Consider the following 26,739-nt stretch of genomic DNA (forward strand, 5'->3'; position numbering starts at 1 on the left):
GTAAATATTGTAAGTGGTTGAGTAATCCCCATCTGGTAGACTGACCAAAGGAAATGGCCATTTTTTTCCACGATTGGGCCTCTGGCGCCCGTGCCTGGCCCTGAGAGGGGCACCTGGGTGTGGGACGCGCAGCGCGGGGTTCGGCAGGAGGGGTGCCGTGGTCAGGAGCCTCGCCAGGTGTTTCTGTGCCGGGGGTGGGGTAGAGAGCCTTCATTGTTCCAGAAGTTGGCAGGTTCCCAGAAGTTCAGCTGTCTTTCCTCATTCTGAAATGTCACACATCTCTGTAGCTGGGGGACAGATGAGCAGACCCCCTGAGGTTTACGCACCACTCTGAGGCAAAAGAAGGAAGTTCTCTCTCTCTCTCTCTCTCTCTCTCTCTCTCTCCCCCGCCCCACTGTGACTGAATACTATCCCCTTAGGCCACATGGTCTCCTGCTGTGGCCTCTAGGCCACAGTCACTTTCCTGTGTCTCCAGGGCTGGAGGCTTTCCCTGCCTCTGTCTTGAAGGAAAGGCAAATCGCCTTCTGTGTGGTGGTGACTTGTGTTAATGATTCTTTATCTCTGATGCTTTTGATGGAGTGGGAGTGGGAGAGGAAGTACGGCTGGGGTTCAGGGCGCAGGGGAGGGCACAGGTGAAACCAGACTGGCCACCATCTGATCCCTGTGCCCATGCAGTACACCTGCCCATCCACTCTCATCTCTGAAAGTTTCCACCATACAGACTGCAAAGGAGGGAAGGAGGAAGGAGAAAGAGAAGAGAAAACCGAGTCAAAGCTCTGTATCCCTGTTTTCGAGTCCCAGCGTGCCTGGGGCCCCCGTCCCTGAGAAGCCCCCCTTTGTGTCGGGGACCGGGATCCCCCCTGCACCGGCCCCACGGGTGCAGAGAAAGGGGACGAGGTGGAGCTGGGTGGTGGTGGGGGGTGTCCCACCTGGATTTCCGGGCTGGTTCCCGCATCCACGTATTCTGTGCACGGTGCAGCTCAGCCCTCCCTGGCTTCAGAACGAGCCTTGGTCACTCTTCCCGAAACATCCTCCAGAGAAGAGAGACTCCATTCAAGGAAGGTGCCAGAGCCGTGGCCTGGCTCCAAGAAGGCCAGACTCTTAAAGAGAAAGCGTTGCTGTGTGGGAAGGTCTGTGAACACCTGCTTTCTGACCGGGAGCATCCCAAAGGCTGCGCTGGCCTTGGCTTGTCACTGTCACTTGCCGTCTCGAGAGGACTTCCTCACTTGACGGTCCGTGCACACCACCCGTTCAGTGAAACCTGCTGAAAATGTCGCGGCCAGAGGGCCCCCGTTTGCTCCGAAAGGCTTGAAAATATAAAAGACGTACCTGTCACTCGGCCTTAGAGCCCCTCTCATCGCTGGACAGGAGCCCAGCTGAGCCCATGACATCAAGGTGCTCGCTCTCTGCGTTTCCAGCTGGCACGGGTGTCAGGGTGCCTGTGTCACCTCTCCTGTGGCACGTGTTGTGCGACTCACAGTGTCCAAGATAGAACCATTGCCACCTTACAGAGGAATTGCTGTATTAAGAGTGATCTAGGAGGCCCACCCACCGGGCTGCTAAACTGTCCCATCGAAGGACTCCCAGCCCAGAAGCTTCTGTCTGGCCTCCTGGTGTCTGTGCGGTGTCTCTTGATTGCCGCCTTTACAATCTTCTCCTTCTTTGGCTTCCTTGACACATGTTCTCAGCTTCTCTCTCTCTGTTGACTGTTCCCGCTTTGCCTTTCTTATTGGTTCTTCTCGTCTCTTCCTGATAGTCGATACATTGACTCATTTGTACATATATTAAAAAAAAAAAAAAGAAAAGAAAAGAAAAGAAAAGAAACCAACAAAGGGTCTGGGGACGGGGCATTGTGGAGGGGAGCTGGACCGGCGCAGCCCCTGTGTCGGACTCTCGGGGGCCCATGGTGGAGACAGACAGTGTCTGAGCACCTAAATCATGACGGAAGAAGGGGGCATTGCAGGGCCATGGAAGGGACAGCCAGAGCATGGTTCATGGGATGCTGGGGAGAAGGTCCTTCAGGAAGTGACATTGGCACTGGGTTCTGGGGGACGAGTAGGGAGCACGTGGGCCAAGAGGGACAGGAAGGAGCGTCACCCTGGCCATTGAGGAAACTGAAGGGTGCGTGTCTGGAGCCGGTGCAGAGAATGGCTGCCGGGGTAGCCGGACGCAGAGCGTGCGAGGCCCCCCCTAAAGAGTTTGGATTTCTGCTGAGGCCTCTGAGAGTTGCAAGGCTGCCAGTAACCTGATCTGGTTTACGCTCCAGCTCAGCTGCAGGGAAGGCATTGGGCAGAGCGGCGGCAGGTGGGCCCAGGTGGGAAGCAGCAGTAGCCACCGGAGCCTGGAGGCCCCTTCCCTGACCGTGTATGAGCTCAAACCCGGCATATGGTTTCTTCTTCTCAGCCAGTCTCTGCCCTCCATTTCCTGGCTCCGGTCTCTTGTTCCACTGTGCTTGTCACTGCCCGCTGTGAATCTCAGGGGTCCTGGTGTCAGCCTCTCCATTGGCCCTCCCCCTTCCCTCCAGTCCAGTACCACTGCTGCTGCACAACCAGCCTCTGGGCCCCAAGTGTTCCCCCAGCTCCAATCCTGCCTGAGCAGCCGTAACTGAACACCATGCCTTGTCTCCCGTCTTTTCTCAGCACCCAGGCCTCCCCCTTGTCTTTGGGGTTACCCTGCATTCTGGAGTGCTAGCAGGTGCCCCCCAGTGCTCCTCAATCCTTCTGTGTCCTCCAGTTCCATGCTGGGTCCCTGATCCTAAGCAGGACGACCTCTCAGCCCAGCCAGGAGGTGGTGGGATTCCTGCCCAGGGGGAGCTTTTGGTCAACATAAAGATATTTCTGGAGGCAGAAATAAAGGAAGAGGAGATTTGTTCTTCTGGCTCTGGCCGGAAGATGGGCTGAGATAACGTTCACCTATGCACACTCGTGCATCTTACTACACATGTCTTGAAACGCGAGATAAAATATCACAGCCCGCCCCTCAAATGCTGATGCAGAGCCAAATTGACAAGGAAGAGAGGAAATCCCCAGAGGAGAGAAATGGGAGAGAGAGCTGGAAACCAGAGCCTGGGTGGAGGATCCGAGGCTGCAGCTGGGTCGTTATCGGCCCTAGTGATAGAGAGCAGGGATCCGCAGACTTCTGTGAAAGACCGGATAGTAAAGAGTTTAGGCTTTGCAGAGCACAGACGGTGCGTCACAGCTTCTCTTTGTCTTCTTTGACAGCCCTTAAAAAATGTACAAACCATTCTTGGCTCGGGGGTTGTACAAAAACAGACCAGCAACCAGGGGAACCACACTTTGCTGGCTCCTGATGGAGAGGCTTGGGTTAGTGTCCGTACGAAGTTGGGGAGAATTCTTAGGTCCCAAGAGGGAGTACTTGCAAAAGATCAGATCATTAGAGGAAAGAGGGGTATTGGGAAAAAATCATCCACTGTCACAGAATGACAGGGAAGCCTGCTATATATTTTTATGTGCCTTCTTAATATTTGACACTGTGCCCATGCTGTGCTTTACAACGGTTGAGTTTAAAGAGCACACCACTTGGGGTGCCTGGGTGCCTCACTCGCTTGAGCATCCAAGTCTTGGTTTTGGCTCAGGTCATATCTCAGGGTTCATGAGCTCGAGCCCGGAGTCAGGCTCTGCCCTCAGTGGGGAGTCTGCTTGGGATTCTCTCCCTCTGCCCCTCCCCTGTCTCTCTGTGAAATAAATAAATAAATGTTTATTTAAAAATTTTTAAAAAGATTTATTTATTTGAGACCAGAGAGAGTGCGCACAAGCCGGGGAGGAGGGTCAGAGGGCGCGGGAGAAGCAGACTCCCCAGTGAGCAGGGAGCCTGACACAGGACTCAATCTCGTGATCCTCAAGATGATGACCTGAGCCAAAGGTGGATGCATAACCAGCAGAGCCACCCAGGTGCCCAGTAAATAAATCTTTAAAAGATAAAATAAAATGCTCACTACTTGAACTACATTGAACCCTGAAGGTCTGTGGAGGGAATTCAGGGCATCTATGAACTGGGTGGGAAAACTGAGATACAGCCTTTTCTTCAGTTAAGAATGCAGGCAATGAACCACGTTATTGTTTGAAGTCCTGGTGGCTTTGTCACCTGTAAAAATCGCAGGTATTTTCACATCAAAATACACTATTATCTCAAATTTTTAAAAATATATATTGGATAAGCATGTTCCATTGTAACCAGAAATTTTAAAACACATTTCTGAGTAATTGTTGGGCCAAAGAAGAAATTGCTGAAAAATCTAAAATACATAGCACTTAGAAACTAAGAGCAGTGAAATTATTTCCCACCAAAAATTATAGACAGGGGCAGCCGCCTGCCTCAGTGGATGGAACGTGCAACTCTTGATCTCAGGGGCCTGAGTTCGAGCCCCATGTTGGGTGTTAGAGATTACTTGAAAATAAAATCTTAAAACAGAAAGTTGTAGGTGTAGAGGGACAATATTTAGAAGAAAGATGGAAAATGAATGAGCTGACTTTCAGTTCAAAGAACAGTAGAGTGAATCCAAAGAAAACCTATGAGTTGTAGGATTAAGGAATACAGATGCAGAAATTTAAACAGGAAATGAGGGGACACGACCAGCAGCATCAGAACCCGTTCTTGGAAGAGATGATCAAACGAGGCACCTTGAGGCAGCGCTAATCAGGAAAAGGAATGTCCAGAGATACCACATTAGAGACAAAAAGAAGAGCACGGGTACAGCCTAGTGTTCTAAGAGAACGGTTTTACACCAGTATTTTTGAACACTCAGAAAAAGTGGGCAGTTTCCCAGAAAAATCTAACTTAACAAAACCGAGTCCAGAAGAAGGGAGAGCAGAACTCCCAGTGTGGGAAACTGTCCGAGGGTAGGGTGAGTGTTGAGGACACACTGAGTGACCATTCACCCATTTATTCAACAAACGGGCATTGAATCCACTCCAGGTGCCATCATGGAAGCTAGGGGTGCAGCAGCCAGTGATGTAATCCCACCTCCATACCTTCCATCACTTCTGTCCAGTGGAAAGTTCACCAGTTGTCTCTGTCCGACATGGTAGCCGTTGGCCACATGGGACCCTTGAGCACTTGAGATATGGTTAGTGGAACCGAGAAACTGAGCTCTCTACTATATTTGATTTTAATTCATTGAAATGTAAGGAGCCCCATGTGGCCAGTGGGTATTTAGTTAATAAGATGCATAATGTGCTGGGGGCGCTTCCTGTAAGAGCATCGGGAGTTGAACTCCTGGGACCGGCCTTTCTGGAAACAGCCTCTCCGTCTGGGGGCCACAGAACCACGTGATCCTACACATTTGAGTCACCTGTTACTTCCTAGACATGTTCACTTGCTTTACCTCGTGTGCTTCTCGCTTCCCTCTGGGGGCTTCAGTAACTCAGGAGACCCTTGAGAGAGCAGATGTGTATCCAGTGCCGACTTTGCAGGAATCCCTGCACTGGATATCTATTTTTTTAATTTTTTAAGATTTTATTTTTTTGAGAGAGCAAGAAAGCACGAATGGTGGGGAGGGCCAGAGGGAGAGGGAGAAGCAGGCTCCTCGCTGAGCAGGGAGCCTGACCCTTGAGGGACCCTGGGCTGGCTCAGGTCCCCCAGATCATGACCTGAACTGAAGGCAGACCCTTAACCCACTGAGCCACCCAGGCAGCCCTCCATTGGATGCTTTTGCCAATGTGTGACCTAAGCATCTTGAGTTCAAGAAGGCAGAGCCATGTAGCCAGTGGAGACAATGGATTCTGGATTTAACCTTTCCCTGCAGACCCTAATGCCCTTTGCTTTCTCGGTGTTTCATCAGTGCAATCCGAAAGCAGAGCCACATTTCCCTGTCCCCCGCAAAGGTAGGTCACAGGCTAGGTCATGCCCTTCCAGCATGAGTCACTGAAGCCGTCTCTCATGCTTGTCTTTTCCAGGGATGATCATGGTGATTTTGCTACTGCTGGTGGCGATTGTGGTCGTGGCCGTCTGGCCCACCAACTAATGGCAGTAAGGAGCGCACCAGCTGTGATGCCTGCCAGCGCCGCAGAGAAGCCCAGCACCCAGGTGGTACCTGAACCCGCTCTCAATAAACGTCCCCAAAGCTCTCAACTGCGGCTACGCGTTGCGTCGATTAAAGTACCCGCCCCCCACAAGCCCTGAACTGCGGCTGCGCATTGCGTCCATAAATGCCCCCCCCCCCCAAAGCTCTGAACTGCGGCTGCGCGTTGCGTCAATGGGCCCGTAGTGGGGAGGCTCCAGGGCCGCAGGCCGCGTGCCACCCGTTTGCTTCTGGCACTGGTCATTTGGGTGCCAGGCCCAAGTGACCGTGCCCCATGGCTGCGGGGGAAGTTCCGGCCACCCCGCAGTGTGCTAGGCGTCCGTCTGCTTGGGGAAGTCGTGTGCCCGCGAGGGAAACGGTGAGTGAACAGCCGCGGCCCCACGGGGAGGAGGGGCGCATGTGTGAGTGCGCACCTGTCACCCGCCCAAGTCCGCGCTCCCGGGCTTGCTGCCATGACGCGGGGACATTTGCAGGCTCTACTTTGGGAACTGCCTTCAGACCCAGTAGCAGCTCCCGCTGCTTTCCTCAGTGACTGGGCTCCGAGCCCCCAGACCAGGTCTGGGGAGTAGGGTAGGAGTGGGGAGGCATGGGACATTATCGGGCTGGAAGGCACCTGTTAGGGTCCAGAGAGGTGTGAATGTGACGTCAGGAGGGCAGGGCCTTTCTTGGGTTCCTCCGCGGGCTGCAAGCACCCGGTGTGTGTGAGTGGAGGGCACTGCATGTGTGCGTGCGCGTGAGTGCCAGGGCCAAACGGTGCGGTGGGCGTCCTGAGGACCCCCAGCCCGCAGGAGCTTCGGGGAGTTCCGCGTTAAAAGATGCCCTCTGTTCTGGGTGACGAGAGAGCAGGGTGGCCAGCTGGCCAGGCTTTTGCTCTCCCTGGCGGAGGGGGAGGGAATTAGGGTTGGCAATGGGGCCCTTCCCTAAGCCTGAGGTTTCACTGAGGAAAAAGGAGAAAGTGGGCCCGTGGAAGGGAAATCCCAGGGTCTCCTGCCCTCTGAGGGCACAGCGGGATCCTCCGTGGGCAGAGATGGACACAGGGAGAGTCAAAGCACCACCCAGCGTGGCGTGTCCTTGGCCACGAGACCAAAGATGGCCGTGTGCGGGAGGCCCTGAGTCCAGAGGCCTGGCCCTCGGTCAGAGGCTTGATAAGTCCTACATCCTGCAGAAAGGGGGGGGTGACCCTCCTCTCGGCAGCTCTTCTCCGGTAGTATGGGCTCACTTAAGCTCCCGCCAGCCCCCACTCCACCTGAGTGGTCCCCCTTGCCCCTGGTGTGTGCACGCAGCTGGGACATGCTTGCCTGTTCTCTGAGAGGCGTCCAGCCCTGGACCTGGCCTGCCTGGTCCCTGCACCCTGCCCAGTGACAGCTGGAACTGACAGGATAGTGCTGCATCCCCAACCACCTAGACCCAAATGTCCTGGGTCCATCCCAGTCATGGGTGTCTTGTCCCTGCTGCCTATCCCTCGAGTGACCGGTCTTTTCACTGCAGACCCTGAGCTAGGGGGACAGCCCTGGGGACAGCCACGGCAGGCTCTGACAGAGGAGAGGGGGACACTGGGAGCCCTCATAGTGGCTGTGGAATGTTCTGTCCAGAAGTGAACCCATTTCCTCTGCTCACAGCTCATTGACCAGGTGAGGGCCTCAGGACATGGCCAGAAGGCAGAGAGCCCGAGCTAGGTGGGGCACAGCCTCCGGGACAGGCACACGCCGGTCAGCTATGTGATCGCTAACCTAAGAAGAAACCCAGCGGGTTGGACGGTCTCCACATCGGAGCCCCAGGATTCTACTGCGCACTCTTGGATCCTATTCACCTGCTGACCTCGGGGGGCTGCGCACACACCAGAGCAAGGCTAGGCCTTGGGGAGCGGCAGCCGCGGTGAACAGGAGCCACGCTGTCAGGGACCTGGACTGGGACGCTGAGATGAGAAACCGAAGGGGGCTTGTCTCGATGTGGGTGTGTTCTCGAAGGAGAGAGGCCATGCGGATAGTAAGGCACCCCAGGATGCGTGTTCCTTGTTGGGAAGGGGGTAGGCAGGTGGTTGCTAACAGATCACCCAAAGGACGATCTAGAATCTGCAGAGCCGGCCTTCCAGCCTCGTCGTGCAAAACCCCCGAATCCGCATAAACAGCGTCTCCTTGGAGCCCCCCCACCTTGGGGCTCATGGGAGACAGCACTGAAGTTCTGTTTGACTTTCTCACCTCCTCTTGACTTGCTCAGCACGGAGCCCCGGCAACTTGTGGGGCGTCTTTGAACCAGAGCCACAGCATCCTGGCTCAGTCACACGGAAAGGCCTTTTCAAGCCAAACACTGAGCCGATGTCTGCACACAGCAGCTTCTGTTCTTTTGACGGAGTGGGCTCCGGGCCCGGCCCCAGCGCTGCTAGCTGGGTGCCCTAGACAAGTGACTTCACTTCTCTGGACCCGCAGACAGGGGAGGCGCGAAATGCCGTCTGGTTTGGCCGTGAGGACCTGCCATCTGAGCCCCGGGGTGGTGCAGTGCAGGAAGGATCCCCCCTCTTCTTTGCTTCCTGGGGGCTAAGTTTCCCACGGGAAACACCCACCTCTCCAAAGCGAAGGGCGCCTGACTGGGATGCGCCCGGTTTGGGGATCTGTTGGGTCGAGACCCACCCCGGAGTTAACGTGGCTGACGTTAACGGGGGCATTTTCCAGCTGGTTTGGAAAGTGAACCCGTTAAGACCTGGTCTCCCCACCGCCAAGCCCCAGAGGGGTTTCAGGGGCCCACAGTGCTCTGCATCAGCCATGTGAGTGGTTAGGACTTCACCCTAAGCACAGAGAAGAGAGGCAACATAGGGCCTTTTTCTGTGAAGATAAACCATATTAAAATAACAGCGTAAGTATTGTTTAACTTACCTGACTGTGAATGATAAGCATTTAAAGGCTGGATACCATATAAAGAAGTCCAGACACCTGCTTATGACTGGTACTTACGTTCTGTTGAAATTTTGTTATTATTAATAACTGTAAAGCTTGGTCTTCATCAGCCCCAGGACGCTGTGCGTCCGCTGTGCATCCATCAGGGTCCACGGAGCCCCAGCAGAGTCCTGTCCGTCCACGGGGCTGCTGGGGAATTCCCACAGGCCCCTCTGCTTCCAGAGCGGCTGCCCATGGAGACCAGCCAGCCGGCCTGCGGCCGCATCCTCCCTCCTGGTCCACCAGGCCAGCCCCAGCCTGTTAGACCCCTTACTCCCCGCATCTTCAGCTTCGGGGTTACCCTGAGACCTCTGTGCTCAGACCACGGATCTCCTTTTATCTGTTGGGTTTTCCAGCCTAGCCCCACTTAAGTTAAATGGGGTATTTCTCCCCTAATTGCTTCGTCTAGTTGCAGACTTTCTCCCAACCACATGCCAATCACAAGCATTTACCCCTTCCCAGCAGTGAGCTCATCTACCCATATATTGTGTGTCTTCCCGGTTCTGCCCGTCCTTGCCTCCTCATTTCTCTTGGCACGCGCCTTCTCTGCCTTTATTTAGTCTTAAGAGAGCGTGGAAAGAGATGTCTGTTCAACAAAATCTGAAACCCAAGGCGTCTCTGCCATGAGCAGGCAGTCCCGGCACCCCGACTCCGGAGGAGGGGCGGCTTTACAAAGGCGGGGGCCTCGCCTCCCGGAAAGTTGGGCAGACCCCGGGACGTGTCCCGGGCCCTGAGGGTGTGGGCTTTGAACCTGGAGTCCCGGATGGAGTCGCTTGGCTTCCTTGGGCACCCGCGGCTGTCTCCTTGGGTTTGTCGGCCCTCCTGGGCCGGCACTTAGCAGCGTCTGGGGCTCCCTTCCTGCACTGACTTCGGCAGGTGGCAGCGTGTCCCTCCCCAGCGAGAACACAAGGCCGTTGGAGGCAGGTTGTTTTACAGACCATGCTCTCATGTTGTCGCTGACCAATGGGGAGCTTCATTCTGGCCTGGGTGCTGGGGCTGTGGCTGCACATGGGGCCTGGCTACGGCGGGGCCCCAAAGGAGTCAGTGCCCTCAGGCAGAGATAGCATTCTTATGAAGGACCGAAAAAAGCCTCATCCTGAAAATCCTTGAGAACTGGATCCCTGACCCTCGATGACCCAAGGTGAGTGTGTGGCACATGCCTCTTAGCCCTAGTGACTCAGCGGATCTTTAGTCCACAGATCCCCACCCCCACCCCCCACCCTGGGGCTTCCTTTCTCCTCGGCATGTCCAGGCATGGCCACCCCAGCGGGGGACTCACTCCTGAGCTGATGACACCGGAGATCACGCCTGGCTGGGCTTCCCCCCCACCCCCCCCCCCCGGTTCCAAGAACACAGTCCCCTGTGTTCAGAGCCGGACCCCTGCGACAGCTGGGCTGGTCCTGGTTCTTCCAGAGAAGCTGAAGGCATCTCTGTCACCTCTCCAAGCCTCAAGGTAAGGGCTTTCCAGGCCTTCCATGGCCAGCCTAAGCCCGCCACCAAGACCTGTCTTTGAAACAGGTGGGTGCAGAAGTTACAGCTTCCTGGTAACAAGCCCCTCCTCCCCTGCTCTGCATGGCAACGCAAGGGGTTTCTAATGACTGAATTCTTTATTAAAGAAAGCACAACCATTGGGAGGTTTAAATATAGCCTCCCAGGAACCCAGTTAGCTCAGCCCCTGGGACCTGCCCTGCACCTTCAGCCGTGGTGTGAAACCCACACCGAGTTCCCCCAACCCCACTGTCTTCCCTCTGGAGTCTTCTTGGCTCTGAGTAGAAGACACGGATTCTGTGAAAGGCAAAAACTACTGCAGGTCTGAATCAGGAGGGGAAGTTCAAAGGTGTGTGAGGACACCTCTTTTTGCTGACCTAGAGCCCCGGGGAGTGGCAGGGATGGATCCCAGCGGCAGTTTCTGGGGGACTGAAAAATACACGGTCCCATCTGGGAGGCTTTTGCTCAAGTCGCAGTCAGAGCCAGCAAACCCTAGAACTCTGCAAGCGGAGTGACCCCGTTCCTGTCTCTCTGGGGTTGTTAGGGCTCGGTCCCTGGGTAGTTCTGAGAGCAGAAATGATACTCCTCAAGAGCTGCCTGAAGACTCCCTCTCCTTGCCTCATGGCATGCTCAGGCCACCAGGAAAGACGAGGAGACAGTGAACAGTGTACAAGAGTTTATTTAAATGATATCTGAACTTAGTTCTATCCTGTGGGGCCCACGTTACAAGTTCCATCTGGGTCCATTACAACTCTAACCAAAAAAAACAAAAAAACAAAAAACAAAATCCACAACTTTTTCCATGTCATTAAATATATTCATATATAATAACCATAATATATTAGTATGCATTGGAAAGAAACACGGACCCAAACAATATGTCATGGTCACAACTAAACATTTACAATTCTGAGTGAACAGAACTCAGAAACGCAGGAGGGAGCTGGGGGCAGGGGGCGACGGAAGTGCCTTTGGGAAGGGGGAAGAGAGGTCTGATGACGTGGGAACGGGGCCGGCTTGGTTTTGGCCAGGGGACAAGGCCCCACGAGTATGCATTTGGATACCCCTGGGGTATGACGTGGCTGTCGCCATGAACCGTGGCCCAGTGACCCCAGCCATGAGTCTAGTTCGTCCATTTGCCAGTCTCACTCTCTCGGGGGTATAGGGGACTTCCTTTACGTGTTGAGACCTGACATTTTTCGGTTTCATTCCATTCTGGGCCACACCCAAGGAAGTCTGTACCCATTCCCTGCATGCTACTATGGAGGCAGAGGGGACATGAGGGGCCTTGGAGAGGTCCCCAACCCCCCTGGCTTATACCACAGGGGTCCCTCCCTTCCCATCTCTGGGCACCTGGGGCAGCCCCTCACCTTCTCCCTCTCTTCTACCCCGTAATCTTCAGTGTTACTCTTTGTCAGTCAGGCAGGCACGTTGCTGTCGGGGGCTCCAGACCACCCAGCAGGTGAGAAAAAGGACAGGTGGGCATTCTGTTTTCATTTTTAAAAACTAATCTGGTATGTTTTTCTCAGACACCTACATATCACAACTCTGGTTAATGCACTCTTCAAAATCAAAAGCTAGCTCCGTTTTACATCCGATCCTAACTGTACAAACCGGAACGCCTCCGTTCCTCCTTCCGTCTCCTCCCAGGGAAGGGGGCGGGCTGGAAGAGGGTGCTTTCCCCGGGATGGGCCCTCGCTGCTGAACTTGGTGGCTGGACTCAGAGGAGCGGAGGGCTGTGTCCTCGAGATGGGCGAGGCAGGCTGGGATGACTGAACTCTCCCTCCAGGGTCCTCCCCCCATCCCCCACCACGGGCTGCTCTGGGGCCTGGCCACGGGGCAGGGGAGGGGGGACAGGAGAGCCTGCGCCCTCGGGGTGCTGAGCTGAGGGGCAGGCTGGTGGAATTTAAAGCGAGAGGCGAGGGGGCCTCGGAGACCACCAGTGCCAGCCCCTCAGGGGACGTAGGGTGACACTCAGGCCCAGGAGGGCACAGCCTTTCTAGGCAGAGTGGAGAAGCCAGACAAGTGTGAGCAGAAAAGAGAGCCGGCCCTTTCAAGAAGGGGGCCCAGCAGTTAGGGAGACCTCAGAGATGCTCTTGGTGCTCACAAACCTCCCAGGCCTGGGGCGAGGAGGGCTGGCTGCTTGGTGGGGTCCCTGTGCACCCAGCCGTGGGCCTGGGTGCTCCTTCCCAGGACAGTGCTGTCCTCTCCCTGCCCCCTTAGGCGTCTCTCCCAGTCTGTTCTGGAAGCTCACCAAACACCCCCAGGCAGCCAAATGTCCTTTCTACGACGTTTCAGGATTAGCCAAGGACTGCCTTCTTGGACCTGTGGCGAGTTTACGCCCTGCCTCACCCACTCTTTCCGCCACCTCTTAAGATGTTGTGCCCAGCCCCGGGACCCTGTCCCCGTCCCCACCCTGATTTCTCTTCCCCAAGCTAGATGCAGTCACCAGGGCCAGTGTCTCAGCAGCGACCCAGCCGTGCGAACCGAGGGGGTGGGTGGGCTACAGGGCAGTGTGCAGTGAGGGGCATTGTGGCCAGAAGGCCCGGCTCTGGAGTCTGAACCCAGCTCTGCCTCTTACTTGCCTGTGACCTTGAGCAGTGTCCTCGCTGGCAGAAGCGGGCTGAGAATCCCTGTCTCGGGGTCGTCATGAGGCTTAGGTAAGGTCACGTGGGTAAAGTGCCTGGCACAGAGCAGGTGCTCAGTAAGACAGCTGAGCTGTGAGCCGAAGCAGGGGAGGCGGAGGGAAGCCAGACCACGAGGGGCTGAGCTTCATACTTGGTCTGACCCTTGCAAGCCACCGAGCTCCGGCAGGGAAAATGAAACCAATTTCCTGACTGAGAGCAGAGCCAGGCCTCTAATTCAGTGTGCCGGGTGTGAGGACTGGGCCAGAGGCCCCTGGGCAGTGCAGAGAGCTCCGAGGCAGGGCAGCAGAAAGGCCCCAGGCCTCGATGATGGGCCCTGTGTGCAGAGAGCCAAAGGGCCAAAGGTCTGGGGCTGCCTGTTTGGGGACAGTATCTCCAGAAAGCTTTGGAAAGGAGGCCTGGCCATACCATGGGGCACGGAAGGCCTCCACAAAGAAGGGGTAGCCGGAAAGAAGCAGGTGAGGTGTTGCGCAGCCGGAGGGGGAGCCCCAGGCAGGGGTGGCTGCAGCGGGCTTGCTTGGTCCAGCAGTCTCTGTCCCTTTCCCGAGGGATGCGGGAGTGAGGGCAGCAACAGGAAGTGGTCATGGCTTCCTTGGCCCACAGGAACCTGGTCATCCCTGTCACTACCTGGCTGAGGCTCGGGCACCCTGGGACCTTGCTGAGCCCACAAACCCTGGCCCTCCTGGACAAACCCCTTCCCCCAGCCTGGCCCAGCTGCCTGTGCAAACCTGCATTCCATGCCCCAGGCCCTTCCCAGGAGCTGACTTCATTACACAAATAGTGTCACGGCCCCTTCCCCCTTCCCTGGAAAATGTCATAAAGGGGCTGGTTCCAAGTTTCCAGAAAGGAAACTCTTTGGGAGGTTTTGCCTTCGCAAGGCCTCCTCCAACAGGCAGCTCCAGCGTGAGGCGGTGACCACCCGGCTGCGGCTCTTTGGGGGTGTCCTTGGGCCCACTGCCCTGGGCATGGGCTAGCACCCATTGCGCACCCCAGCGGGGACAGGCGCCAACCCGGGATCGCAGTCCTCTGGCTCCACCAAAGGGAATCCCCACCCTGCCCCAAGAACCACCCCCCCAGGACCAACTCAGCAGGTGGCAGCAGAGGCCACAGGCCACCTGGGGACTGTTCTGGACCCCCAAGGGCCTGAGGGGGCCCAAGTCGTCGCGGCCAGGGGTCCGCGTGGGGATCCCCAGACAAAGGAGGGTCGGGGGGGTGGGGGGGAAGTGGGGTGTCTCGCTCAGCGCCTCCCACCCCAGGGTTCACAGTTCTCACGTCCCCCTCTCCAGAACCGGCCGGCGCTGAGGGGGTGGCCCCACCTGCACAGCTCTGGGCCCCCAACCCCGGCCCCTCGTCCACCCCACCCCCACCCCAGGTCAGGCCTGCTCTGCCCGGAGAGCGCGCCGCTGCTCTGGAAGGAGCCCGTGAGGTAGCTAAGTCTCGTCCTCATCTCTCCCAACCCCGGGCGCGCGCAGTGGGAGGGGGAGGGGAGGCTGGGGCGGGGCCACGGCCCAAGGCCCCACCCTGCAGCCCCGCCCCTGCCCGCTCCCCACGCCCCCCACCGCCGGGAAAGCCCGCTTGGCCCCACGCCCCGCCCTGCCTGCCCGCCCTGGCGCCACGGCCACCGCGCTAGGCCTTCTTGCACTTGCCCTTCTTCTCGCGCTGCTGGAACTTGCGCAGCCGCCTCGCCCACGTGTCCCGCCACTGGATCACCAGGCTGCTTTTGTCCGCCACGATGCCGCTCTGGTCGGGCGAGTCCTCCGCGTTGCCTAGCAGCAGGTACTTCTTGAGGGGCTTGATTTTGGGACACTTGCAGGCGATGTCCCGTGAGCGGATCCACAGGCTCTGGTCACCACGGCGGATGCGGCTCGTGCCCTGCTTGTACACGGAGATGATGTTCACTGTGAACTTCCACCAGTCCCCTGCCTTGTCCGCTTTCAGGATGTGGATCTGAACCGCTGCAAGGAAGCACAGGCAGGAGGGTGGGACCCCGGGGCCAAGGAATGCCGCCTGCCCCCCCCCCCCCCGCCCTTCCTGCAGTCAGGTGGGCCCTGCCTGCTTGCACAGCTGAGGATAGGCCTGCCAGTCTGATGGACAAGACACCGCTGGGATGGGACGGCACAGGGTACCCCACTGGGTGGTACGGAAAAGGATCTGGGGAACCCCACCTGCTGCTACAGGAAGCCTTACGTCATGCCTCTGTTGAATCTTTGCCTTTGGGGACAAACCTCCTCTAGGGCCAGCAAGGCCAGAAGACGCTTAGAGGAACTGACCACCCCTCCTCCCAGCACTCTGGGCAGAGTCGCTGCCCAGGACAGGTGCCTTCTGTGAGAGCAGTGCCTGTCACTCCTCAGGCCAGGTGGGAACCTCCTGTAGTGCCCACCCCCCACCAATCCTCCTTCCTGCCACAGCGTTTACAAGGGCTCCAAGCACTGAACATCAAGCCTGACACCTCCAGACATACAACCTTGCCCTTGACCCAGTCCCAGAAAACCATGATGGGCTCTCAGTGCCGTGAACCTGCCCTTCCAGATGGCCATGGCGCCCTTACAGCGTCCAGGGTCCTTGTAGGGCAGCCCCTCCCATCCCTGCCAGGCTGCCTGCCTCCCTCCCGACCCTTTCCAATTCCCCAGGCCATTCGCCTCCTAATTCTCAACTGAAACGTCCCATGGTACAGGGGTTTGACCACTGGAGCCTGCATTGGAATGCCCCGAAGGGCTTGGTAGACAGACACTGCTGGGCCTCACCCCAGAATTTCTGATTCAACAGGTCTGGAGTCCACCTGTCACCAGTTCCCAGGTGGCGCTGCTGCTGCTCCCCGGAACACACTTTGAGAATCAGTGCCCTAGTAAATGTTAATGTCATTTCTGCAGGATAGTAAGAGAGGTTTTTAAAGTAGGGAGAAATGCCTTTAAAAAAAAAAAAGATGGGGAACTTTGCTTCAATAATGTTTGTGAAATTGAGTTAAAGTCAAGAGGTTTCTTTAACTGCAGGACTTTTCAGAGCCTTCAGTCTATAAATCGTTATATGCGTATGGGTTGGTTTCCCAAAAAACTCTTGAGTGCAGACCTGTGCAGCTAGCGCATCTCGGGTTAACAGAGCCCTGTGCAGCCCAGTTGGGTAACTGCTGGGGGAGCACACAATCATTCCAGGGGCGAAGGGGAGAGGTCTCTGCTGCACTGACCGATCAAGGAAAACCCGGTCATGAACCATCGTCGGAACAGGGCATGCTGCCCTTGCTGAGCCCACTGCCACCCCCTGCACCTTCCCCCCTGGCCCAGGCTCAGGAGTGCCCTGGTAGATGAGTGGACTAGGGTCCTCCTGGAAAAGCAGCAGCAGCTCGTCTCCAGATTACACCTTAAAGACCCGAGCCGTGGGCCGGCTCAGTGGCTCCCACAGCCTCGAGGACATGTCCCCAGGCATGCCAAGCGGTCCTCACCTGCCCGCTTACAGCCTACCCGCCCATGCTGGCCAGCCTCTCTTAAGATCCCTGGGGCCCTTCCTGCTCCCCCTTCTGTCCCCACATTTGGCTCAGGATGCTGGGGCCCAGGGGCACGTCTGCCACCCTTCAGCTCATCCTTCTGGGGTGAGGGACATGGCAGATTTTCCCATATTTCATTTCAGCCATTCCTGGGCATCCTGAACTTTGCACTCCAGTCTGAGGGCTCCAAAGAATGGCTGCCATGGCAACCGTTTCCATGTTTTTGTCACCAAGGGACTCAACACTCAGTGTGAACTCTGAGATGGGGTGGGGAGCCCTCTCCAGCGTGCAGAAGTGGCTGGGCCGTGTGTTTGTGCACACGGAGGTCACCGTGGCAACTGAGTGCCCCTCGGCTAAGCGACAGGGGAGCCGGCATCCCTGAGAACCCCAGTTTCCTCTCCTCAGGACTGAGCTGAATGCAGAATGAGGCTCCGTCAGGATACCACTGTTTCCCTGCGTGGGACCCCCGACCCCCCGGCCCAGCCATGGTGCCCTCCCCCATCCCCCACCCCCATGCCTGCCAGCCGAGGTGAGCAAAGGGTGGCCCCACAGAGATGCTGCAGAAGGCCCCTGGGGAACGCGGCTGTGACTCCAGGCACTGAGCACCCTGTGGTCTGACAGGCTGAGCCGTGTCTCCCAGCCCCAGATGTCCCAGGAAGAAGTGCCAACCCCCCAGACCTGAGAATGTGTTCGAGTCCAGAGGGTCATTACGGAGGTTGTGAAGTTCAGAGGAAGGCAGGAGGGGGACTAGTGTCCCCGTGAGGACACAGAGAGAAGCAGCCATCCACGAACTGAGGAGGGGGCCCTCCGGAGAAGCCGCGTGCGGACACCTCCATCTCAGACTCCCGGCGTCCGGAACCCGAGACAATAAACTTCTGTTGTTCCAACCCCTGTCCTGCGGTGCTTGGTTCTGGCAGCCCGAGCAAACTTGTACATTTGGAACTGGGGGCTCGGGACCTTAGGTGTTGGCCCCGAGCTGGGCGGGAGGGCAGCCCCGAGGACGTGGGCCAGCCAGGCTGGGAGGCAGCCAGAGCGCGCTCGCCTGACCTGGTCAGGCCCTGGGCTGGCCCTTCTTACTCTCTGGCTCTTCACGGAGCAGGAGGACGGGAGACCCCCGCCTCCCCTTTCCGGGGTCTGGAGTTTCCCTCCCCTGAAGGAATGTTCTGGAACACCAGGCAGGGCATCCAAAGCAGCCCTCCTCCCCCACCCCAATTCCCCCAGCCCTGCCAGTAGGCCTGGAGGGGATCCACTCAACACTGAGGACGCAGCCCAAAGGGGTACCCCATCCCTGAACACCCTGCTGTCTGCGAGAATTCAGGGGCCAGAAGCACTGGACACCGGTCCACGGAGACAAAGCAATGGTCCCTGTTCTCTCTCCACCCCAGCAGCTGACGGCAGCTCCTGGGCCTTGGAGCTGGACGGCACGGGCGGGCGCAGGGGAGGGTGGCAGTGGGGTTCATGTGATTATGCTGGAAAAAATCCACAGTTCCGCTGCCCTTGGCAACGCGTCCGCACATTACACAGCCCACCAAGTATGAGCTGCACACACAGTGCGCGGGCCAAGTCCCTGCCGTGCACATGCAGCTGAAAATATTCAAAATACACATTGAAACGGTGACCTCAGGCAGACCCACTCCGCACGCTCGGTGAGCGCGCCCGCCACAGCACCGGGAGTCCAGGATGGCTGGGGTCCCCTGGGGGGCCCGTGGCATCGCCCAACAGGCACGCCAGGCCCCAGGCAGCTCTGCCCATCTGAGCACCACGGTCCCTGCGGGTGTGCCCCTACACCCACACAGAACTCAACACCCCGCCAACGAGCCTCAGCAACACCCCCATCTGTGCACCCATGTCCTAGCTTGACCTTTAGGAGGGCAGACTGGGGGCTCAGTAATGATTCCCCATCCCGTCTTCAGAAATGAGGGAGGTGACCCTCAGAAAGGCAGACGGAGACTACCTGGGACAGGAAGAGGCGTGTGGAGACCAGCCTGCAGGCAGAGGGTCCCAGCACAGAACCAGGGGGTCCCCCTCTGGTGCAGAGGCCAGGCAGTGGCTGGGCTGGGGAGACAAAGTAGCCCCGCTCTCAGTGGTAAGCAGCCAAATCTCGGGGTTCACACTGCAAATGCCCACCCTTATGCTGAGGGCTTGGGCTGCAAGCATGCCCGGGGCTGGGGGTCCCGCCCTTCGCACAGACAAAAGCAGGCATTGGCGGGGGGACCTGGAACTCACGAGGCAAGATGGGTGAGGTCAGCACCCCCGTGGACATCACTGAGCAAAGCCGCAGGGGGCAGCATGTCTGCAGAACGGGGCAGATGCCCGAGGAAAGGCATGGAGAGGGCTCATGGGCTCTAGGGAGCAAGGAGCTGGCCTCTGTGGCCAACATCCTAGGGGCCAGGCCAGCCTGGGAGTCCCCACCATCAGTAGCCAGCTCTGATCAGCAAGGCTGCAGACAGGGCGGGGCAGCCCCCCTTAGCAATTCTGGGGTTCACAGGAAGGACTTAGCAGCCCCCGACACAGGGCTGTGACAACCGACTTCTCTTCTAATCCTGGCTTGTGGCAGGGCTGGCAGGGACCGTGCACCTCTCATCCCTCCCCTCCGCTGCAGGTCTGGCTGTGACTGGGAGCAGGGGAGTGGTCGACCAAGGGCCAGGCCCACAGAAGCCAGTCAGCAAGAAGGGCCTGTGCCCGAGTTGGGCAGTGGACTCAAAAGGCAGGCCCAGGGTAGGCTGGGTGCCTCTGGCTGGCACCGGGGGGTTCCTCTCAGCAGCTGGGTGTGCAAGGCCCTCTATGTCCTATAGGAACAGACCTCGCCCTCTTTCCGGGGAGCCTCAACCTCTATGAGTCCCAATGCAGGGAGACCCTCAGGTCACCAAGGCATCCTAAAAAGTCAGAAGCTCCGGGTCCCATGCTTGGGTTCCTCCACAGGGGGACCTGCTGGCCCACAGCAGATAGCCCTGTTCTCGCTCTGGACAGGGGAGCCCCCCATTCATTCCGAGCCTCCGTCCCCAGCTCCAGCCCTGATCCAAGAGACTCGGAGCCTGTCAGCTCGGCCCTCAGAGGACCTGGCACAGCCACCTCTGGGGACAGTTACTGATAGGAAGTAGCTCCAAGCTGACTTATGTCCCTGCTGGTAGGTTTTGGGGACCCCCTACTGGCATCAAAGCTCCCGACTGGGCCAGATTCTAAGAACAGAAGTGTATACAGTTGTTGCTCATTCATCTGCTGGCTCAGCCTGAGGACAACCTGCTGGGCTGGAGCCCTGGGGGAGGGGCCATGGCGGAGGGGCCCTGGCACCCACCCGAGGGGAGAGGGGCTGCCAACCATCTTCCTCTTCCCACAAGCCTTGAGCCCTGGGACACCTCCGTGGGGAGGCTTCCTGCCGCCTGGAGGTCTCCTGGATTTATGGGCCGCTCAGGGTGGGCCCCCAGGGGCTTCCCAGCAGCCGCCCCTCCCAAGCAGGCCTGGTGGCCAGCCCCTGGCCTCCCCCGGCGCCCCGCCGCCCGCCCAGCCATACCTTCCTGTTGGGCCGGTCCAGCCGGGGAAGGCTTGTCACCCATCTGTCTCGGAGACAGCGGCCAGGACGAATGGGGGAGGACACTAACCCCGCAGAAACCATTAAAACCATGCAGCCCCATAAATCTCCCGGTATAGAAAGTGTGTCATGAGTTGCAGCTGCTTTCATAAAATGCAGCCCTGACCACATGTTTCCCCATCCCCCATGAAGGTAAGAAAGCCCGGAGCCCAGCCAAGTCTTGTTCTTGGAGATGCTGACCTGCCGGAGGCGGGGCGGGGGAGGGGGCCAGCGAGTGTGCGGGTGGAGACGGGGTGCAGGGCATTGAGGCAGGACCCGTGTACCCACCACGGGGGATCTCGGCCGTCCTCTATAAAGTGAGGTGGTGAGCTGAGGCGAGCTGTGGCCACAGCAGGCCACAGCCCCCCAGCCATAGCCCCCCACAGGAGTCCTCTGGAGTCCCCCAGCTGCCACCCCCAAAAAGTCACACCTCAAACCTCAAAGAAGACAGGGACGCCCACCTGCGGGCCGGCTGAGGGTCCCTCCTTTTTCCCCCTCTCAGCAAAGACATCTTGGTTTGCTCCCCTCTCTCTCAGAACCAAGAGCAACGTGAATGCTGCCTCAGTTTCCCAGCCAGGCCCCAGGGCTCCGGCTCCATTCCTGGGAGGGGAGAGGGGTGACACCTGGGACCAACTCCCTGCACAGGGATCCTCGGAGGGGATGCTGGGAATCAGAGTCAGACTCTGAGGAAGACATGAGCCCCATTCCCTGGGCAATGGTCTCAGTCTGGCCCGGCCACCTGCATCCCCCTTCACGAGTGAGACGGGGTCAGGGGACTGGCCACCCCACTTGGCCAAAGGCTCGGGTAGGAGAGTGGGGCGCCCTCATCAGCGGGCTGGTCTCTTCCTCAAAGGAGCCAAAGGGACAGAGGGCCCCCTCCCCGTCAGGAGGGATGGAAAGAGCCTGGCTTGTCCCCTGCCCCCCATCACAGGTCTGGCCAGAGCTGCCGGAGTGTCACCCGGAGGATGGCCTCACACAGCCCCAGGAGGTGCCCGACAACCAAGCCCGCCTCCCAGTACCCCTGGGAAGGTCCAGGGAGGAGCGCCGCCCCAGGCTGGTGCACCAGTGGGGTCCTGGCCTCTGAAGGAGGGCGAGGCAAGCAGACTGACCTCCGCTAATATGGCTTCAGATCAGGCCCCTCATCACACCCCCAAAGTACCACCGCCCCCGGCCACCGCCCAGACATGAGGCCTCCAGAACTCACAGAAAGCCTGGTGCAGCGGGTGCTTTTCTGGCTACAGATTGATGCACACTCCACGGTGGGGGTGTGGCCCGTCCGAGCTCCCCAAACAGCCTGCAGCCCAGGGCCCATTTAGGACATAGCCTCCAGGCAGCCCCTTTGCAGGAGCTCAAAGGGCAGCCAAGCCCGCTTCCCCAACCGGAGCCCTGGAGTGGGGGTGTCCAGCAGTCACGGGTCCTCTCATGCACCCTCCGCATGCCCCACTTGACTCTAGCTCCTAAAAGGCAACCCACACCCAAAGGACAGAAACCACTTCTCCAAGGAACCCTGAAGACAGGGCACCAGGCCCGGAAACAGGAACAAAGCAGGATCCAGACCACAGCCCCAGAGTCCTAGGGGTGCTCCTTGGCCGGCCACGTTCCCCCAGGGGAATCTAGCAGACACCTGTGAGCACTCAGAAGGGTGTCCCTGGTCCCCTGGCATGCCTCCCACAGTCCCGCTCCAGAGGGTGCCCTTGGGTTTGGGGGCAGGGCTGTACACAGCAGGTGTACACAGACTGGGGGCAGGTCTGGGGCAGGAAGGACCCACAGGATCCCCACCACGGTGGCGCAGGGGTCCATCCAAGCCCTGCGTCGCTGAACAAGATGCTCTGTGACCCTGGGCACAGGCTCCCGGTGGGCAGAGAGGACAAGTGCTGCCTGTCACAGGTGTGGGACACAGCCGGTGCCCCCAGCCCCAGGGGCAGAGCTCTCCAGGCACCTTGGACAGATTCCCCGCCCCCACCCCCTCCAAGCCTTCACGTTCCAATCAAGCTGTCCCGGGGGGGCCCTTGGGCCCTCCCTGTCCAACCTTGTGGTCACCCGCATTCCTCGACCCCAGCCTGACTCACACGGACCCAGCCCCACATCTGGCCTCCATATGGAGCTGGCCCTCTGGGAGTGGGGAGGAAGGAAGGTCACATCTGGCTGGGGAAATCGGAGGCTCCCCAGGGGGATGGTGACCCCCCCAGGGAAGGGTCAGCGAGCCTCTGAAACACCATGCCACGAGCCGCTGGCTGCTCAGTGTTCCGCTCCCTGGGGCTATAGGGGACTGGGGGGGTGGGGGCTGGCGTCTCCCAGGAACGGCCTCAGGAGGGGGAACACCCGCACCCACACCCAAGCCCCTGGATTTCAGGGGGCTGCAGACCCAGGCACGTCGTCCCTGGGTCATGGTGGAGAACCCGTCCAGCTCTCCACACTTAACGGGAATGGTCCTGACCAGGAAAGCTCTTGAACTCAAGGTCAAGAAAAGGAAGGGGACAGAGTGTTACGAGGGGAGAGGCCATGGTTTGCCGAGACTGTCCTCCCTCTCCCCCGGGGTTCCTGGAGCCAGTGTGACAAAAAGAGACCTGAGTTAGGAGCCTCTCCCCTGACCCCATCTGATCTCCAGCCTCAGCAGTTCTCGCCAGCTCCGCGATCATCGGCGATCATCGGCGGCCTCCCACCAGCGGCAGCGCCCCCACATGTACCCCCCTCGGGGACCGCCCGGGACCTCCCTCCCCAACGCGGCCATGCCCATCGCCAGCCCCGCCGGTCCCAGCCACGATGCCCGCCGTGTCAGCTCCATCATCTCTAAACATCATCCCAACACCACAAGGACCCCTCCTGCCCCTATGTGCGTCCTGGAAGTCTCTCGGGCTTTGCAGTCCCCAGTCCAGAGCGCACTCCTGTGTCTGGTTGAGTCTCAGCATAACGCGGGCAGGACACGGTGTGTGCCCCGAGACAGGTGTTCGTGTGGATTTGTCAAGGACGGGAAGGAAGGCCATGAGGTGCCCCGTCCTGGGCCTGGCAAGGCCCCGGGAGGTCCCTGGGTGCGGGGGGGGGGGGGATGTTGGGGTGAATGACAGTTCCAATTAGGTCCCAGGCCTGCTTCTGCCACGGGGCCTCTCGAGAAAGCAGGCGCGTGCGCACACGCACAGCCCAGCAAGCCCCGTCTCTCCCCACGGATGCCAGCAGGGTCTCCCCTTTGAGCCGCACCCACACGCCATCCTTGCGGGAGCTCAGGAGGCGTACTGGACGCAGATCGTCTCGTGAAAAGCATTCTGATTTTTCCATCGGGTGGTGCCAAAATGTCTTTCAACAAAAGGGGTGACTAATAAACATTTCTGGGAACGAATCATTTTTCCAAGAACTGGCAAAAGGGAGATGATCTCACCTTTCAGAATGTGAGCTGTCCTTCTCCTCCGACTTGCGAAGCCCGGGGAGAAGGAAAAGCCTGGAGGCAGCACCCAGGAGCCCACGGCGGCCCGCGTGAGCAGGCCCGGCTCTCCGTGGGCTCGGACATGGCCGTGGATGCTGAGGTCCCCTGGGGGCTCACTCCAGGCTCTCTGGCCCCCACACCCTTGCAACCAGCACCTGCTTCCCCAGCGTGTTTCCACTGGGGGGGAGGCCCTCCTCCCTCTGCCTGGGAGCCTTGCTTTACCCTGTGAGCACTGGCTACCGAGGCCCCCTCCTCCAGGAAGCCCTCCCTCTATGCCCTCTCTGAAGAGCCAGGCTCTGGAACTCAGGCTTGTCCACCCCGCCCCGCTCTTGACTGTGTGCCTGTCTCCCTCCTAGACTGTAAGTTCCTTGGGGGCTAAGCCAGTGTCTCCTCTGTATCCGTAAGCTCAGTAACCAGGACAGGATGGGGCATACAGCAGGTGCTCGATGAGTGTGTGAAGAGGGACCGGCTGGGGATGGGTGTGTGAGGGAGCAGGATGCCCCGGGATGTGTGTGTGTTGTGGGGGGGTGCACAGGTGTGGTGAGTGAGGACAGGGCCCGGAAGGACGTCATGGACAAGGGAGCAGAGTCAGGAGGCCAAGCGGCCCGGCCTGGATGGTAGGTTATGGCAGCGGCAGCGAGGGCTGTGGGCCTGAGACCTTCCCCGGCCCCAGCCTTGCGCCCACCCCCCACAGTGCCCTGGGGACAGTGTCATTCTGTCACCCTCATTGCCTTGACTCCCCTGGCTGGCAGCGCGTGACTCCGGGGGAGGGGCTCCAGACAGATGCTGCCCGGACTCGGTGGTGAACACACAAGCGGGCACACTCACACACACTCACGGGCCCACGCAGGCACACACAGGTGTGCTCCCTATCACACAAGCACACACACGCTCTGATGTGCACACACACACAGGGTCACAAACACACATGTGCGTCTGTGCACATGCATTCATACCTGCCCACCTACCCCGCTGTCACACAAGGCACGTGTGCACGCTCACACATACAGCCACACATGCACGCACACACACCCACATGCACACACAGGAACACTTGCATGTGCTCACACACTGTCACACTTGTGCACCCACATGTGAGCACACTCACATAGGCAGCTCCACAGGAGCCCACTCACACGCCCACATCCACACTCAAGTGCACACCCACAAGCACACACGCAGCTGTTCACACAATCCCACCTACCTGTGCACACTCACACATGCTCTCACATGAGCTCACTCACCAGGGGCGTTCACACGAGGCAGGGCCCCTCCCAGGCAAGTGTCCCCAACAGGCCGGCATCACAGACACTGGACAATCAGGCGCGCACCTGTTCTCCATGGGCACCTCGCCAACAGGGTCCCCTCGAGGGCAACAGAGGGCCAGGTGACCACAGACCACGGGGTCACCCTGCACCTGCCCCGAGCACACTGGGTCTCATCCAGAAAGGCATCATGTCCCCTGGATGAGACCCCCATGTGACAGGAATCTGAGGCCCAGGCTGGTGAGGCTCCTGCCCCAAGTCCCACAGCACACTGGGGGGCTGCGTGTCCAGACCATGGGGCTGCTGTCCCCTCCTGCAGATGGGAAGAGAATAGGCCTCCCTTCCCTGCTAGTGGCGCTCTGTGGATGCAAGAAGCGCAGTGGGACTTGGCCCTGAGGCCCTCCCCTGACCCCCGTACCCCTTGCTCCGCTTGGTGCCCACCCCAGCCCCTCTCATCGGGAACGTGCCAGAGCGAACACAGGGCAGGACCCGCCCGCACGCCCCTTCTTCCCCCTGCCCCAGTCAGCGGAGACCCATCTCCACGTCCCCGGCAGGAGACAGGGGGCCCAGGGCCTGCTCTTCACGTGGCAGGGGCGGCCATCCTGGGGTGCTCATCAGCAGCTTCTGGAACATTCAGGGCACTGGTTACATTTTCTAGTTGGCTCCCTGCTGGGTGTCCAAGCAGGGATGATGCAGCACCCCCAGAAAGTCCAGTCCCCAGTCCTCCTCGGCCTGGCCCGCTCTGCCCGCCTCACCTCCCCGCAGACCCCCAGGCCAGCTCCCTCCTCGTCCTCTTCCTGTGCATCACACCCCTGCACCAGCCTGGGGAGGGATGTCCCCACTCTCATGTTATCCAGGGGTCTGTGGTCCCAACGGAATGCAGGGTCCTGCGAACCCAAGCACCTCACCAGCTCCCCACTCCCAGCCCCAGCGCGAGGCCTCGGGCTGCACCTGCGGGCCCCCGCCCTGGAGGGGAGCTGCTCCCTCCCTCCTGAATAAGCCAATGGGGCCCCTCTAAGTTCATAAAAAGACTGTGTCTGGTCCGCTTTGACAACAAGAGGGTGTTTAGCCCTCCTGCTGATGGGGGCCAGCGGAGCACCGAGGGGGGACAAGGGTCCCCCAGAACATTGGGGGTCAGGAGAGCTGAATTCAACGGAGGAAAAGAAGACAAGAGAACAAAACGGGGCCGAGTCCCACAGAACCAGGTGTGACGCACGCGCGCTATTCTGGTAACTGTTTTAAAAGCCTAATTTTTCCTTTCTTTGCTTTTAGAACCGAGCAGGGGCTGCAGGCCAGCACCTCACAGAAGGACTGCTGGGCCCTCCCCCTCCAGCCCTCAGGTGTGTTCCCCCAAAGATGCTTCCTGAACAACTCTAAGCTCTCCCGCCCCAGCACACCCACTATGCCGTCCCCCGTTCTGGGCAGCGCTCTCTGCGGCCGCTGGTTCTCAGGGCCTGTGGACAGAGCCCCCACTTGAACCCCAGGCCCCAAGCCTGCGACCGTGACAAAACCCTTGGGCCCCCCTGCCTGAGCCCTCATCCCTCCCTTGTGCGTGTCACCGGGGGTGAGACCACGCTCCCTTTCCCCTTCAACCATCTCGAGGTTTCTTCTTTTTCCAGCAGCTGGACGTTCCTGCACTGTCGTGGGCGCAAACACTTGAACGGGGCTTTGGGGAACTGGCTGTTGGCCCCACAGGGGTCTGGATCGGGGCCACCCAGAGACACACCCCCAGCAAGGGGCAGGCCAGGCACCCTGGGCAGGCTCTAGGCTCTGGGGACATAACGTTGCGTGTGTGCGTGCGTGTGTACCCGTGTCTGTCCACACACTCACACGGGTACAATGATTACGTTTTATAAGTTCTCCAAATTCCTCTGGGTTCCCTCATGCATTTCGTTACATTTAAAGGG

At 59.0% G+C, this 26,739-nt stretch overlaps 2 protein-coding genes across 5 annotated transcripts in view; one reads left to right on the forward strand and one right to left on the reverse strand.

The window, feature by feature from the left end:
• The window catches only part of STX8 (syntaxin 8), a 244,800-nt gene extending 238,710 nt beyond the window's left edge, over window positions 1-6,090 (forward strand). Inside the window, exon 9 of one of the 2 annotated variants that reach the window (XR_009347944.1) lies at window positions 5,916-5,964. Coding sequence is in view for 1 of the 2 variants with exons in the window: in XM_059148483.1 (XP_059004466.1) it covers window positions 5,916-5,983 (68 nt within the window). In the remaining variant the exon portion in view is untranslated. Of the gene's footprint in view, window positions 1-5,915 lie in introns of both variants that reach the window. The other variant, XM_059148483.1, reaches the window with a different exon arrangement.
• A 5,029-nt stretch (window positions 6,091-11,119) lies between these two features.
• The window catches only part of NTN1 (netrin 1), a 171,396-nt gene continuing 155,776 nt past the window's right edge, over window positions 11,120-26,739 (reverse strand). For all 3 annotated transcript variants that reach the window (XM_059147609.1, XM_059147607.1, XM_059147608.1), the window contains exon 7: window positions 11,120-15,058. In XM_059147609.1, the coding sequence (XP_059003592.1) occupies window positions 14,730-15,058 (329 nt within the window). In that variant the 3' untranslated portion in view covers window positions 11,120-14,729. The remainder of the gene's footprint in view (window positions 15,059-26,739) is intronic.

Source organism: Mustela lutreola, chromosome 15 (genome assembly GCF_030435805.1).
Source record: "Mustela lutreola isolate mMusLut2 chromosome 15, mMusLut2.pri, whole genome shotgun sequence".
NCBI lineage: Eukaryota > Metazoa > Chordata > Mammalia > Carnivora > Mustelidae > Mustela > Mustela lutreola.